General features: G+C 42.7%; 1 protein-coding gene across 2 annotated transcripts; it reads left to right on the top strand.

Moving 5' to 3' along the window:
- Positions 1-2,577: 2,577 nt before the first annotated feature.
- Positions 2,578-12,247, top strand: LOC110507075 (homeobox protein Meis3). 2 transcript variants are annotated; one of them, XM_036964812.2, is made up of 13 exons: positions 2,578-3,341; positions 3,743-3,841; positions 7,006-7,145; positions 7,349-7,523; positions 7,697-7,747; positions 7,900-7,950; positions 8,148-8,297; positions 8,518-8,626; positions 8,899-9,044; positions 9,851-9,927; positions 10,263-10,321; positions 10,489-10,575; positions 10,814-12,247. In XM_036964812.2, the coding sequence occupies exons 2-13, from the start codon at positions 3,830-3,832 to the stop codon at positions 11,002-11,004; spliced, it is 1,248 nt and encodes a 415-aa protein (XP_036820707.1). In that variant the 5' UTR covers positions 2,578-3,341; positions 3,743-3,829; the 3' UTR covers positions 11,005-12,247. The 2 variants fall into 2 exon arrangements, with proteins under 2 accessions (XP_036820707.1, XP_036820709.1); XM_036964814.2 differs by having other exon boundaries at positions 2,683-3,341; positions 3,758-3,841.
- Positions 12,248-14,676: the final 2,429 nt, after the last annotated feature.

The raw sequence follows: 14,676 nt of genomic DNA, 5'->3' as shown, positions 1-14,676 counted from the left end.
ACACAGAAATGCGAGCCTTAGGTCATTAACATGGTCGAATCCGAAAACTATCATCTCGAAAACAAGACGTTTATTCTTTCAGTGAAATACGGAACCGTTCCGTATTTTATCTAACGGGTGGCATCCATCAATCTAAATATTCCTGTTACATTGCACAACCTTCAATGTTATGTCATAATTACGTAAAATTCTGGCAAATTAGTTCACAATGAGCCAGGCGGCCCAAACTGTTGCATATACCCTGACTCTGCGTGCAATGAACGCAAGAGGAGTTACACAATTTCACCTGGTTAATATTGCCTGCTAAACTTGAATTATTTTAGCTAAATATGCAGGTTTTAAAATATATACTTCTGTGTATTGAATTTAAGAAAGGCATTGGTGTTTATGGTTAGGTACACGTTGGAGCAATGACAGTCCTTTTTCGCGAACACACACTGCATCGATTATATGCAACGCAGGACACGCTAGATAAACTAGTAATATCATCAACCATGTGTAGTTATAACTAGTGATTATGATTGATTAAGTTTAATGCTAGCTAGCAACTTACCTTGGCTTCTTACTGCATTCGTGTAACAGGCGGGCTCCTCGTGAGGCAGGTGGTTAGAGCGTTGGACTAGTTAACCGTAAGGTTGCAAGAATGAATCCCTGAGCTGACAAGGTAAAAATCTGCCATTCTGCCCCTGAACAAGGCAGTTAACCCACCGTTCCTAGGCCGTCATTGAAAATAAGAATATGTTCCTAACTGACTTGCCTAGTTAAATAAAGATGAAATAAAGGTGTAAAAAATAATAATACAGATTTCCGATTGTTATGAAAACTGGAAATCGGCCCTAATTAATCGGCCAATCCGATTAATCGGTCAACCTCTAATATCTAACGATACACACAAATCTAAAAGTAAAAAAAAAAAATAAATAAATAAAAATATATATATATATATATATATATATATATATATATAAAAATATTAGGATGAGCAATGTTGGAGTGGCATTGACTAAAATACAGTAGAATAGAATACAGTATATACACATGAAATGAGTAAAGCAGTATGGAAACGTTATTAAAGTGACTAGTGATTCCATGTCTAGGTACACAGGCCAGCAGCCTCTGAGGTGCAGGGTTGAGTAACCGGGTGGTAGCTGGCTAGTGACGGGAGTCCCTTCAAACTGCCAGTGCTGAAGAGGTGCTAGGCTGAGGCTATAAAGGGGCAATCTGCATCCATTGTTTGACTTTTAAATGAATGATATATAGGCTGCCCATTGATTCTTGAAGAATATATGTTAGAAATGTCTCATGTCCTGAGTTCAATTGTCATACTCCAACAGAACCCAAAATACATAGGGTGGCCGTTTTGTTGTGGTTTCAACTGCAGATTCCCCCTTTAAGTCCTGAGGCTTTACTTCTAAAGTCACTGCATTGGTGTCAAAAATAGGATGACATGGACTTCATTGAAGCACAAGGGTGTGCTCCCACAAGGGACATTGTCTAGTGGTGCATCCCAACAACACCAGCAACCTCATCAATATGTTTGGATCTTGCACAATAATGGCTTGGATGTTGGACTGACAAAGATAAGGGCATAGGGCACAAGTCCCAGTCTACCCCCGAATTTGCTGCAGTTGGCTACTATGCACAAGTAATCTCTTCATGAAGCCCTACACACAATATTGAAACACGCACCATACATGCATCGATTACATTTATGTTTGTAAAATGTTGCCTATTAAATGTATACATTTATTTTAACCCATGATGACAAACATAAAACAATCAGAATGTAAATTGAAATGGATGTATCCCTGTCAATCAATTAGAAATATCCTATTAAGCCGTGTAGTTAGTGACTTTTCCTGTCCGTTCACATGTTTCATTGATGCTATGGATTCAATGTTAGTTGGGTCTAAAGGCTATGATCATCGCTATTGTGAATTAACCTCCCGCGGTGTCAAAAGGCCGCAGATTGGTTGATGTTACGGCGCTCGCTGGCTGCACCCTAAGTCATGCCCTAAGCCGCCCGCGGTGAAGCCTTGCCCCGGCCCATGTGCCTGCAACCGCGCTGCCGATTGAAGTTCGGCCGCCTGTTGGTCCCTCGCCGCGGGAGAGGGGAAAGAGAACCGTTTTGAATAATTATTATATAACTTTATAGTAATTTACAACACAAGACGAGGTCCACGGAGCTGTGAAAGTTTCCCCTCCAGTTAAAACGAGAAAACACTATTTTTAGAAGGATAGCCTGGTTTTTACACATCTTCTGAACAATAAAATGGCCTGCTGTTCCAAGCAAAGTTGGGACATTAGGGCACTGTAATGGAGAAGACATATCAATTACATTGATTCAACAAAACAAAAACCCACTACTATAGTCATCATCAGCCAATAAATGTATTGCCATAGGCCTATCCTATTGAAAACTATTTATGACCTGATTTGTCATCATACGATAATGTTATCATGCGTAAAAACGATAGGACATTTAATAGCCTATTCTATAATTACTTTTATGATACCAAAATGCACTGTGGGGGGTTGTTCCAGGGTTGTTAAATTAACCTGGCTATACAGAAATGTATCCGAATTCTGAATTGTGCGGCCAATAACCAACATGGTAATATAGCCTATCAGAAAGAATCATCAGCATTTTCTGTGAACTGTACTTAATTTGACATGCTACTCAAAACAACAAATGCAGTTACTGAGAGTTGGGATGACGCGTTGGAAACAATACGGACATTATTTTCAGTAGGAATAACGATTGTATGGCGCCCATTAATAAATGCGCGCACTATCCTGCAGAGTATGGAATATAAAGACGACGAGATAATATGAAGAAAATGCTGTGCTCGCGCTCAAATCTTGGAGTTATCAGATATTAACTTGTCATGGCTTAGCAAAGGTGAAAGGGAGCGAATAAACTGTGCCAATGCATGCTATGTGAGTGTGGAGCGTGCCATTGGAATAAAACGAGGGGATCCTGGGTATGTAATGCGCCAGTGTGTGTGATAAGAAGGTGGGGGTTAGAGACCCCGTCGTGTTTTGACCCCCCAAACAACTCCCAACCACCATCTCTCCCCTCACGGTCTCTGCCTCTCTCAATGTTTAAAGCAACATCGCCCATGTCGCTGTGAAAATTTCCAGCCTGTCGCGACAGCCCATGGACAGCGAGAACGGCCAAAAAGGACGCAATTTCTCCTCACCAAGCATCTCGCCTGCGAGCCGGACCCTAAGACATAACGTGCGGACCCACCAGCGCGCTCTCGAAACCGAAGCCAATGCAGGATACCACGAGCACCGCCTGAGAGTGACTTTAACCTACACGTCAAATCTAGGTTTCGGTGGGATATTTTATGAAATCATATTTTTCTAAAATAGTGTACTGTATTTCTATAATCTTTGATGCCTACATGTGAAATGGCCTAATGGTTTATATGTTGTTATTTGTGATAGCTGTTCAATACACATCGCTTTTATGGTCGTGCACCTCTAAGTTTGGATCATAAAGCTGCTTGATTGCAATAAAAGTAACGATTCGATTCACTTCGGAATAACATGTAGTGTATTGTAGCCCATAGTAGCCTCGGCTATTGCTATAGCCTAATCACGGTACACTCAGGGTCAGCTGTTTTTTATAACCAAACCCCTTCTTAATTAATAATGATGAGATTAAAGGTTTGATTCTACAACTGTTATAATTTCACCTCTATTAGTATATTAAAGAGCGCATTATTTTCATCAGATAATCTGTATACAGGACGCAGAACGCCTGCGCTGGACAGCCGGTCTGGTCTCATCCTTCCCAGAGTAGGATTGGCTTCCGTGTCGCATGGATAAGAGGGTATGATGGCTGTTTACTCTATTCTACTGCATACTTTACACTCACTCATCATTTGTAGTGTCACGGTAGTGCGTATCCTTCTCTCCAGATAATAATCTTGCTAGTTTGGTTATTATGTAGAATTTTGCCTCTTTGCTCGGTCCTTACGTTTTGATGTAGCGCCCCTCGCTGCCTGTCTCGCCTCCCTCCCTGTCCTCCCTCGTGTAGGCCAAAGCTCCCAGCTATTCAGGGCCAATGAAGGCAGCAGCAATATGTCAAGGAGTTCACATCAATCTATCAGAAGGAATAACCTTATTGACATAATTGTGCATGCTCTGAATATATAGACTGACCTGACCTAAATCATTAGGGTCGTGTCGACATAATGTCAAGCAGCCTAGTTTGACATGTGGAAACATCCTATACATTTCATATAGGCTACATTTCACATATATTATCTTGCTTATAAATTTGCTGTTCATTTGTCTTTATATTTCAATATAGGGTCACGTATAAATGAGCAAGTGTCAGAATGATACTATTCTCATTACTTTGCAAGAGGTTTAGGACTATAAACATATAGCTTTTATATAGGGTGTACAACGTCTCCCTTGATAGCCATAAACGTTTTCTGGATTTCAATATGTATAGTGAAATATTTGAAATATAGGTTATTTAAAAGTGAAAATGTGTATTTCCTGCAGCAATTAACAGTCGATTATAGGGCCAATAAAAGTGGCTGTGAAAGTGGAAAGACATGATATGTCTATCTATATACAGTATGATGTGTAGTGAGTGTAGGTCGAGGAAAAAGAGAGACAGGGAGAGGCAGACCAAGTCGCTAAGTAGGTCAACTCGTTTGCTACAGTGAGTCCACCGCTCGCAGATCTCGTTGCTATGTGCACTATGCAGTCAGTGGCCACTCTTTTCCATTCCTAAAGATAATTGCCATAGTAGGCTACTCCTGACATTGTATCACACACACAACAGACACATACACGTAACACACTCACCCACACAGCAATAACCTGCTGAATACCAAAGGCTGCAGACAGACATAGGGTACCATCTTTTTTGAATAACTAGTCAAACTCCCATAGAGTGAACTGTTGCACTTTTCTGTATGTAATTACAATTTTAAAAAGATAATAGATGAAATAATAGATGAAATTTAGGACACTTGTTATCTGTGTTTTAATAAGACGTTCGGCTTGCAGTTGAGTGAGGAAATGAAGAAATGTTGTCATCGGCTTCGGGTCGTGCAAATCAAATAAACTTTTCCGGATAGGATTTTTCGGTTTACTGTAATTAGGCCTACAGATGACAATTACGCAAGCGCTTTTTATTAGCATTTTACATTTGCTTTTCGATATATTAGTGTAATCCTGTTAAGAATGTAGTACTTTACGCAAATTAAAGTCAACAAAACAGGTACTTTCTTTGTCCAATTTGATTACAATTCAGACATAGCCTATAGGCTACTTTAGTTCACTGAAATAAGGTCAAGAAAGTGTGTCAGTCAATTATCCATAATTAGCCTAATTCCGGTTATATGCAGCAATGGGAAGTGAATTTGATAAATTATATATGTTGTCCCATGCACTGTAAAATATACAGTGTATCCCACTGTTTACAATTGGCGACACTAGTCTGTCATTTGAGCATATGGCTATTAGGCGACCTTCAATAACGGAAAGAAAAAGCATCCGTTTGGAAACCTGCAGACCATTCTGTTTTCACATAACGATTTACGAGTATTAGGCCTACATGTATGCTAAATGGAAAACTATTCTCACAAACTCTATCACTTTTGATTGAAATAAGCAGGGTGTTGGGACAACATGGCATACGAATTTTAATTTACGTTCCCATTGTTGCTTTTTATTTTGAACATAGGCTACTCGAATGAAATACATTGTATTTGTCTGAATAATGAAACTGTGGAATGGATTTGGAAATATAGACCTATAGTCGAATGTTTGCAAACTTTGTTTTTGCCAATGGAAAGTGATTTGTATGTATTGAATATTGAATATATTGGACATTGCAAGTTCAAACAAGTATTTGTATAGTTTAATCTAACAGTTTTATTACTCAAAAACAACTGCAATAACAAAATATGAAGGAAGCGCATGCTGCAATGTTATCCATCCACTGGTATGTGGTTAATTGTTAGCATTAATATTTCTAATATATGTCATAGCCTATGTGGTAAAACATATGTTCAACTGAATTGCTGAAAAAAATGAACGATATTGCCTATGCCTATATATTGTTTAGCGAACTAAGCTCTCTCTTTGAACTATCCTGATTACGATGAGAATTGCAGTAAATTATACTCGTATTAACACTGCAAGTATTTCTCACATATGAAGCCCTTCTCTCAGCCTCATGCCTTTTAGGAACATTTGAAGAATTAATCTTCTTGATTTTGGTGCTTTGATCAGATGACGCACAGCCGCTACAGTCGCACTGTAATCAGAGAGCTCCTGAGTACACAAAGGCACGGAATCTGATAGTGGTGATTGTGTTAATAGCGAGTATTCATAAAACAAAAGGTGGCACGACAAAACCGCAGAGCAGGTGCACGCTGTGATCACGCAGCCATATGGGACTATGATTGGCCATGCTTTAATCCAGGAGAAAACCACTGGCTTTTGCTGAAAAGCCTTGGAGACTGAAGTCAGCTACAGTTGAACACATATCAGCTCTGTAATGTTGAGAGAGATATGAGACTGACAGCGAGATAGAGAGCATAGGCTCATGTTTATGTATGAATCTCTGTGTGTTTGTTTATCTCATGTCAATTGTCCCAGGGTGGATGTAGCTTTTCCCTCTGAAAAACTGCTCAGCAAGGAGCCTCTAGTCAGTGTTTATGAAGGAGGAGAGAAAATTAGATACAGCTTCGAAGTGATCTGCTTCCATATTCACAGGGGGCCTCATCTCCTAATTTCTCTTTCTCTCTCTCTCTCTCTCTCTCTCTCTCTCTCTCTCTCTCTCTCTCTCTCTCTTTCATTCTTGATCTTACTCACACACACACACACACACACACGCAAGCCACACACACAAACTTTCTCTACTTCTCTCCACAACTCCTAGGTGTAAAACCAAAACAACACAATACAGATCATTGAAATACACCCCAACACACGTTAAATATGTTATCTCTCCCCCCTGTTCCTCAGTATGAAGACCTGGTGCACTACTCAGGGTCAGAGGGCATGCCCGTGGGGGGGTATGGGGAGGTCATGAGGTCACTGCCCCCCCCTCACTATGGCCACACTGTGCCAGATTCCCTCAAACACCACAGGGACCAGATCTATGGGTGAGCAGAAAATAACTATTTCAGTCCAGAGTGTGTGTTTGTTTCATTCTAACAGTATGCATGTATATTTACTATCAGTGTGCTCTGGGCCTATATGCATTTTCCTGGATGTGTGTGTATGTATTGTGTACATGCATGTGTGTGAGGTGTGCGTGTGTGCGTGTGCATAATGTGATAACACTGTGTGTGTTCTGTGTGCACAGACATCCCCTGTTTCCACTTCTGGCCCTGGTGTTTGAGAAGTGCGAGCTGGCCACCTGCTCCCCGCGGGATGTCACAGCCCTCTCAGTGCCACCCCACCTCCAAGGCCTGACCAATCACAGTGATGTATGCTCCTCAGACTCCTTCAACGATGACATCGCAGCCTTCGCCAAACAGGTGAGTTACAGCCCTCCGAGCCGGCAGTGATTCATGATTGGATTTTAGATTAGAAGTTTAATAGTCACATGTACAGGGTTGCAGGTGCAATTACAGGGTACAGGGGAAATCTTAAACTCTGAGCTCCAACCATTATCCAAATGACCGTGGACGCCGTTCCTTGTGTGTCTCAGATTCGCTCAGAGAAGCCCATTTTTTCAACAAATCCTGAACTGGACAACCTGGTATGAAAATAAATACAAATGTATATACTGTAACAGCAAAAGAACCAAATGCTCATAACCTACATGTATCAACACACACAGTAATTTAGAGATCGATTAAGAATAACTCAAACGCATTGTGTTCATAGCTACCAATCTGTTCTTGTCCTCAGATGATCCAGGCCATTCAGGTACTACGTTTCCACCTGTTGGAGCTAGAAAAGGTGTGCTTCTTCACTCATCTAAAATCTATTCTCTCTCTCTCTGTCTCTGTCTCCTCTTACCCGTTATGATTCAGACTAGTGACTGCTGAAAGCAGGCAAACCAAACATGATCAGCCATCATACACCTAAACCATTACAGTACTATGCTATTTCCTGACAGCATCTCTTCTCCCTCTTCTTCATCTTCTATTCTCCAGGTTCATGACCTGTGTGATAACTTCTGCAATCGCTACATTACCTGCCTGAAGGGCAAGATGCCCACAGACCTGATTTTGGATGACAGGGAGGGCGGGTCCAAGTCTGACGTGGAGGATTTCACTGGCTCCTGCACCAGTCTGTCAGAGCAGGTAGGTGACACCTGAATGATGAAAAATTAGCTCAAAAGTCTCAGATTTCTCAGTATATCTCTCTCAATATGTCTCTGAAAAAGACATTGATGAAGCCCTATCGGGCAAAATACTTGTCACTAAAGAGGGAATAAATGTTAATTTCTTTTGCTACATTCTCACATCTTTTCCTGTTAATCTCAATATGTTTCTATCTCTTTCCTTCCCTCGCTCTCTGTAGAATCAGTCGTGGTTGCGGGACCCAGATGACTGTGCGTCCACTCCACTAGGGACCCCTGGCATGTCATGTGGCCTGCCTTCACACAGCACAGACAACTGCAGCGATACGGGTACCTCTAACACACTAACTCATACACACACCTGCACAAACATACACTCATCTTTACAATCACTTATGCTGACAACATAATCGACATACACACATAAACCTGACATCAATTGGACATGTTAACACACACACACACACACACACACACACACACACACACACACACACACACACACACACACACACACACACACACACACACACACACACACACACACACACACACACACGCGCGTACTGTGCTAATGCCATATCTCTATTGTCCTCTGGCAGGGGATGGTTTGGATGGGGGCGTGGCCTCCCCCAGTACGGGAGAGGAGGACGAGACGGACCGAGACAGAAGGAACAACAAGAAGAGGGGAATTTTCCCCAAACTGGCAACCAACATCATGAGGGCATGGCTCTTCCAGCATTTATCGGTGAGAAAAGAGAGACAGTAGAAATAATAGTGAGAAGAATGACAGATAGAAGCAGAGAAAAGCAGAGGAGGGGAGCCGAGAGAAGAGGGAGCGGATGAAAGGAGGAAGGGGACATCGTACAGGGTAATGCAAAAAAATGAAGTTGAAATTATAATTAAATGACAGAGAGATAATGTGTGAATAAGACGTTAAATGTTGAATAGTTCTGAACAGAGAGAGAACAATTGATGGTGAAATGTAGTAGTTCTGATAATTAGTAGTTATACTTAAAAACTCAAAAGTCATTCTCACTAATTATGACTGTTCTAGAGGAGAGAGAGAGAGAGAGAGAGAGAGAGAGAGAGAGGTAGAGAGAGAGAGAGGTAGAGAGAGAGAGAGAGAGAGAGAGGGGTAGAGAGAGAGAGAGAGTAGAGAGAGAGAGAGAGGTAGAGAGAGAGAGAGAGAGAGTAAAGAGAGGTAGAGAGAGAGAGAGGTAGAGAGAGAGTGAAGGGGAAAGGGGCTGCTGCAATTTAAGGGTCACGTCAGTTCATAGAATTTGACTTGAATTTAGATGTAATGGCAGCCATTAGTATTCATCTAATGGTTATAGGTCTAGCTGATTTATTTCATACATGATTTGGGTTTTTCATTCTACATAGATAGTGGTGGGGTCATTTGTGTGTGGTGTATGTGTGAGCCAAAATTCTACATTTGATGATTTTATGGAATGATAATGTATGCCAAAAGCAAAGGCTAAACATGCTCTTGCTGAATCTTAACCAGTTTTGCAAATCCATAATGCCGTTGTTCTGAATGTCCCTTCGCAGCACCCATACCCCTCGGAGGAGCAGAAGAAGCAGCTGGCACAGGACACAGGACTGACCATCCTGCAGGTCAACAACTGGTCAGTACCCCCCTGATCAATAACCAATGATCAGCTTGTGTGTTTTACTACTGTACTGTGTCCCTCGTCGCTCGGTCCTTCACTGACCCCATCAATACTGATCAATCCATTATCACCAAGAGATCCATACGCCCTCTGTTCTAAATATGGCTTGACGGTGAACCATGAAAGAGTTTAAGTGGTTGAAAAGTGAAAGGTTAATATCCTACGCGTTAGTCTTTTTCTCCATTAACTGGTGTTCTCTGCCTCTCCCGACTCTCCTTCTATTCCATCCTCCTCTTTGTGTTCTCTGCTTCTATTCTCCCGCTTTTTCGTATCCCCTTTTTCCTCCCCAGGTTTATCAATGCAAGACGGAGAATAGTACAGCCCATGATTGACCAGTCAAATCGCTCAGGTAATAATACCATGTTATTATCACCGTATTCCCGCTCTAATGTATTGTTATACATTCCTAGGTTGTATGAAGGCTATCGGTGTGTATTTTGAGTGAATATGTGTATAGCTGATCTATATGGACATTCAGGCTAGGTGAATGATGTGGGTGTGTGTTTGGTTGACCAGGTCAAAGTGGTCCTTACAGCCCAGAGGGAGCAGCACTGGGGGGCTACGGACTGGACGGCCAAGCCCACCTGGCTCTCAGGGCAGCAGGTAAGAGACAGAGATAAGGACGACTGGGCCATGTTCATTTAGGCAACAAAGAGAATAAAACGGACTCCTTTCAGTTTTTCCGTTTTAAAAGGTTTCAATATGGTGAACTAGTGTTTTAGGGTCATGCCAGGTGGGCATGACCCTAGTGTTTTTACCAAAACACTCGGTGCACACTCGGTGGTATACACTCTCTCTCTCTCTCTCTCTCTCTCTCTCCTCTCTCTCTCTCTCACCGCAGGTCTTCAGGGGATGCCGTCTCTTCCAGCAGAGTACCCCGGGGCCCTGCTGTCCCAGTCTGGCTACCCCCACGCCGGCCCAACCCTGCACCCCTACCCCGGCCCCCACCCCGCCATGCTGCTGCACCCGTCGCCCCACCCCCACCCCGCCGATCCCCTTATAGGCCAGGGCCTGGACATACACGCCCACTAACTGAGAAGGAAGGGTGTGAAGGAGAGGGGAGAGAGGAGAGGGGAGAGAGGGGCCATCCTGGGGGAGATGGGGGCTCACACACCCGCCACACGCTAACTACGACAGCATGGCGCAGTCCAAATGTTTACATTCCCTGACCTCCACATAGTCACTCAACCCAGTCAACCCACTGTCTGCAACATTCATACACTGCCCTTAACATACCACCGCTGGCCCCTCTTATACCATCAATAACATACTTACATTCCATCTCACAGAAGTAGACAGACACACACCATACTGAGCCCTTGAGTGTGAGCCAAACCCTCTTCAGGGTGGAAGAGGCGAACGTCCTCAGCCCCTTCCCTCTCCACATACTCTATGCTGACAGTGAGCTGTCTGACTCCCAGGATAGCGCCCCCTCTAGGAGCATAGAGGAACACCCCACACGGACCACTGATCAGCCAACTTGCCTCTCTCTCCCACCTGGCCTACTGGCCAACCAAGCGGAAAGACAGAAGGACACATGTCGGACACACAGTTCCCGGTCTGCCTGTGTCACCTTAACCTCTATAACCCTCAACGCCCCTCCTCCCAGCCTTATGACCTCACACAGCCCAGGCTTGAAGTGTTGTGATTGGACAGGATGCCAGTGATGCACTCTGACCCCTCTCCACCTTATTTAATTTAATTTGAGTTTTTTTAGATCTATTTTTGTATTTATGTGTGTGTCAGACAGACGCGACCTCACAAAAGTCCTGTGAACAGCGATCTTCCAGGGCGTCACTCTGCATGACTCGAATACAATATGAATGAGCTCAATTTGTCTCTCTCAGTACCTTGGTTTGTTTAAATACGTTTGGAATGAGTTGATCACTTACCTCCTTAAGATCCTGTCAGACATGAATAGTGGGGTTTACTGTGGGATCCACATCATAGGTCAAACAGTGAACGTACGCACGCACACACACACACACACACACACACACACACGCACGCACGCACGCACGCACGCACGCACGCACACACACACACACACACACACACACACACGCACGATCCTGTCGAACCATTTCATAGTCCATGTTGTCTGCCATTGGGTTTAAGGAGGACAGCCAAAGGACTTTACACATGCTGCATCTTCCTCAGTCCCGTATGGGTCTGATCAAATAATTTATTTCCAAATGTTAATGATGATAATTGATGATAATGATGTTACAGTTAAGATTATACTTATAGTATTAAAAGCTTTCTTTTGTAAAAATGTGTGAATGACTTATTCTTTGAGTTTGCCCTCTAATTATTTGCAGTAAGTTGTGAAAGGTATACACAGTAGTGAAATACACAAATCGGTAATAGGTCATCTTGAAAATATTCGTATTTTCTTCCTGGTACAATCACATGTTGTCACTATATGCTATTTGGCTCATTTTCAACGGATGTTTGCAGCTGCATTGTATCCCCGTCTCTTGTTTCTCTACTAGCCAAGCATCCTCCCTGACCTCTCTCCCCCTCTCCTTTAGTTTAGCTCTTTGTTTGTTTTTTCTCCTCATTTTCACTCAATCTTTCCACATTCCTTTCTCATTCACTTCATACCTCCTCCCATCTGCAGGGCCATGTGCAACAAGGTTCAAATCCAAGCCAAAGTGATTACTCATTAAATGTCAAACACAATTCAAATGCTTTTGGCATGGCCTAAACCCTCCTCCTCCACCCGGCCATCCATTCAATCCCCACCTTACCCCTGTCATGTGATAGATGCAGCCTGCAGCAGGGGTCAGAGTTCATACAAGGGTCAACAGGAAATGGCCTGGCTTTCTGACCCTTAGGGCTGACCCTAAGTCCCATCACTTATTTTCCTGTCCACACACTCATTCGCCTTGTCCATCCTGTCACGCTACCCTCCAGACATGCTAGTCATGTCCCAGCTGTAAATTTTGTCCCCAATCCGTGGACACACAGTTGGTTCATAATCTGTTGCACTGCAGGTCTATTGTTCACATCGAGCTTCCTGACCATATGCAGGAGTTCATTTATGAATGTGTTCATCTTTCTTATTATCTTGACTATATAAAGTGACTTTGGAGCTTGAAAAGCACTTAAAATAAAATGTACTATTATTTTTACTTAAACACTATGGTCCCATAAAGAAAATAATTGACTGTATGATAATCTGAAGGAGATCTCAGAGCCAACAGACAGACAGCAGCAGTGAGATGCTATTCATACTGTTTTCACTTTATGATTGCTTTTGATAGCTAGAGTCCGTAGCCTCACACAAACACAAAATCCATTAGCTAGTGGAAATTGCATTGCATAAATGTGCCAATACTGGGAGAGAGAAGGGAGAGAGAACAGTGTGTACAGCCACAGAGCTCAGTGAGGGAAACGTAGAGTGTGAAGTCATTATGACAACGAAGTCTATCTTAATAATGAAATAACCTTAAAGTGGAGGAACTCGAAGGCTGGAGTAGGAAGAAATATTATAACACACATTTTGGGGGCATACAGCGTTGTCATTATAACTGAAACCTAACCTAAACCAAATGTCTTCAATATTTGTGACAAAATTGTACAAATATAGTAAACCACAGCATGATTTTGGCAGACGTGTGTTACAGATTATTTGTGTTACATAAATGCTTTGAAGATTTTGTTTTGAGAAAAAAAAAACTATGCATACTCTATATGTAGGAATGACGTAGCCATCAGTTCTGAAGGAATGAAAAGGTGCACGAAAAGACGAACAAATAAACTATTGGTAAGAAAATAGAAGTTCAGATGTCTGTGTGTATGTGGTTTGTTTTTAAGCAGGAATGCAAAATGCCGAATGTGTGTGCGCGCACGTGTGTTTGTGGGTGGAGGAGGAGGAGGATCCTCTGGTTTATCATCAATCATTCAATTACACACCTGTCAGAGTTCAGAGAAGGGGGAGAGAGCAGCGCACAGGGAGGAGGAGAAAGAGAAAGCTAGAGGAAAAGTGTCCAACTACAATGCCTCAACAAGGGGAAGCGGTTTGTGGCAACGAATGAAAGAGCAGAATAGGACAAAGGGACAAACAAATAAGAGTGGAGGCCAGAGAGACAGTGACAGACTGAGCAGCTCGGTGACGTGATGCCCCATATGGAACGACCATAGTCAGAGCAGACAGGTCAAGGAACGTACGATGACGCTCCACTCACTTTCATACGCCTTCATTAAAACTCATGCAGGACGCGATGAAAAAAGGAACCATTTTATCTGTCAGCGGGAGAGAGGAAAACCAGAGTTTGCAGCTCCTACTGTCATTTACCACCGAGTTCAAACACTGTTTCCAGCCTGGGAACAACCGGGATGTGTAGCAGCCTGATGATGCATAAATTGGAGTAATGTTGTGAATAATTGATTGAAAAGTGTTTGGTCCTGATTCACAAATGCCTCTCATCTATTTAACACTATTAGGAGAAGCTGCCAGGCCCATTAGAGCAGCTGCTCGTTAGATGTATGTCAATCAAGGGGGAGGGGAAACACACCAGGCACACTGATACTGGTATACATTTATCGTGACGAACAGGTGATTGTGATATACTGTTAGTGCGAATATTCATGTTTTTCAGTATGTGTGTGTCTGTATATTGTCCTGGCGTTGCCTTGTGCTTGGATGTGCATGCACTTTGCGTATGTGAGTGGGTATCTTTGTGTGACCATCTTTTT

This window comes from Oncorhynchus mykiss, chromosome 27 (assembly GCF_057628025.1).
Source record: "Oncorhynchus mykiss isolate SJ-2025 chromosome 27, ASM5762802v1, whole genome shotgun sequence".
Classification (NCBI taxonomy): domain Eukaryota; kingdom Metazoa; phylum Chordata; class Actinopteri; order Salmoniformes; family Salmonidae; genus Oncorhynchus; species Oncorhynchus mykiss.
This window is presented reverse-complemented; position numbering and strand designations above follow the sequence as displayed.

What these genes read in the sequence shown, in the direction of transcription:
- LOC110507075 (XM_036964812.2), top strand. An exon ending in CACAGGGACCAGATCTATGG is followed by an intron (nt 7,146 to 7,348) that starts GTGAGCAGAAAA and finishes CTGTGTGCACAG; the next exon opens with ACATCCCCTGTTTCCACTTC. An exon ending in GGCTCTTCCAGCATTTATCG is followed by an intron (nt 9,045 to 9,850) that starts GTGAGAAAAGAG and finishes GTCCCTTCGCAG; the next exon opens with CACCCATACCCCTCGGAGGA.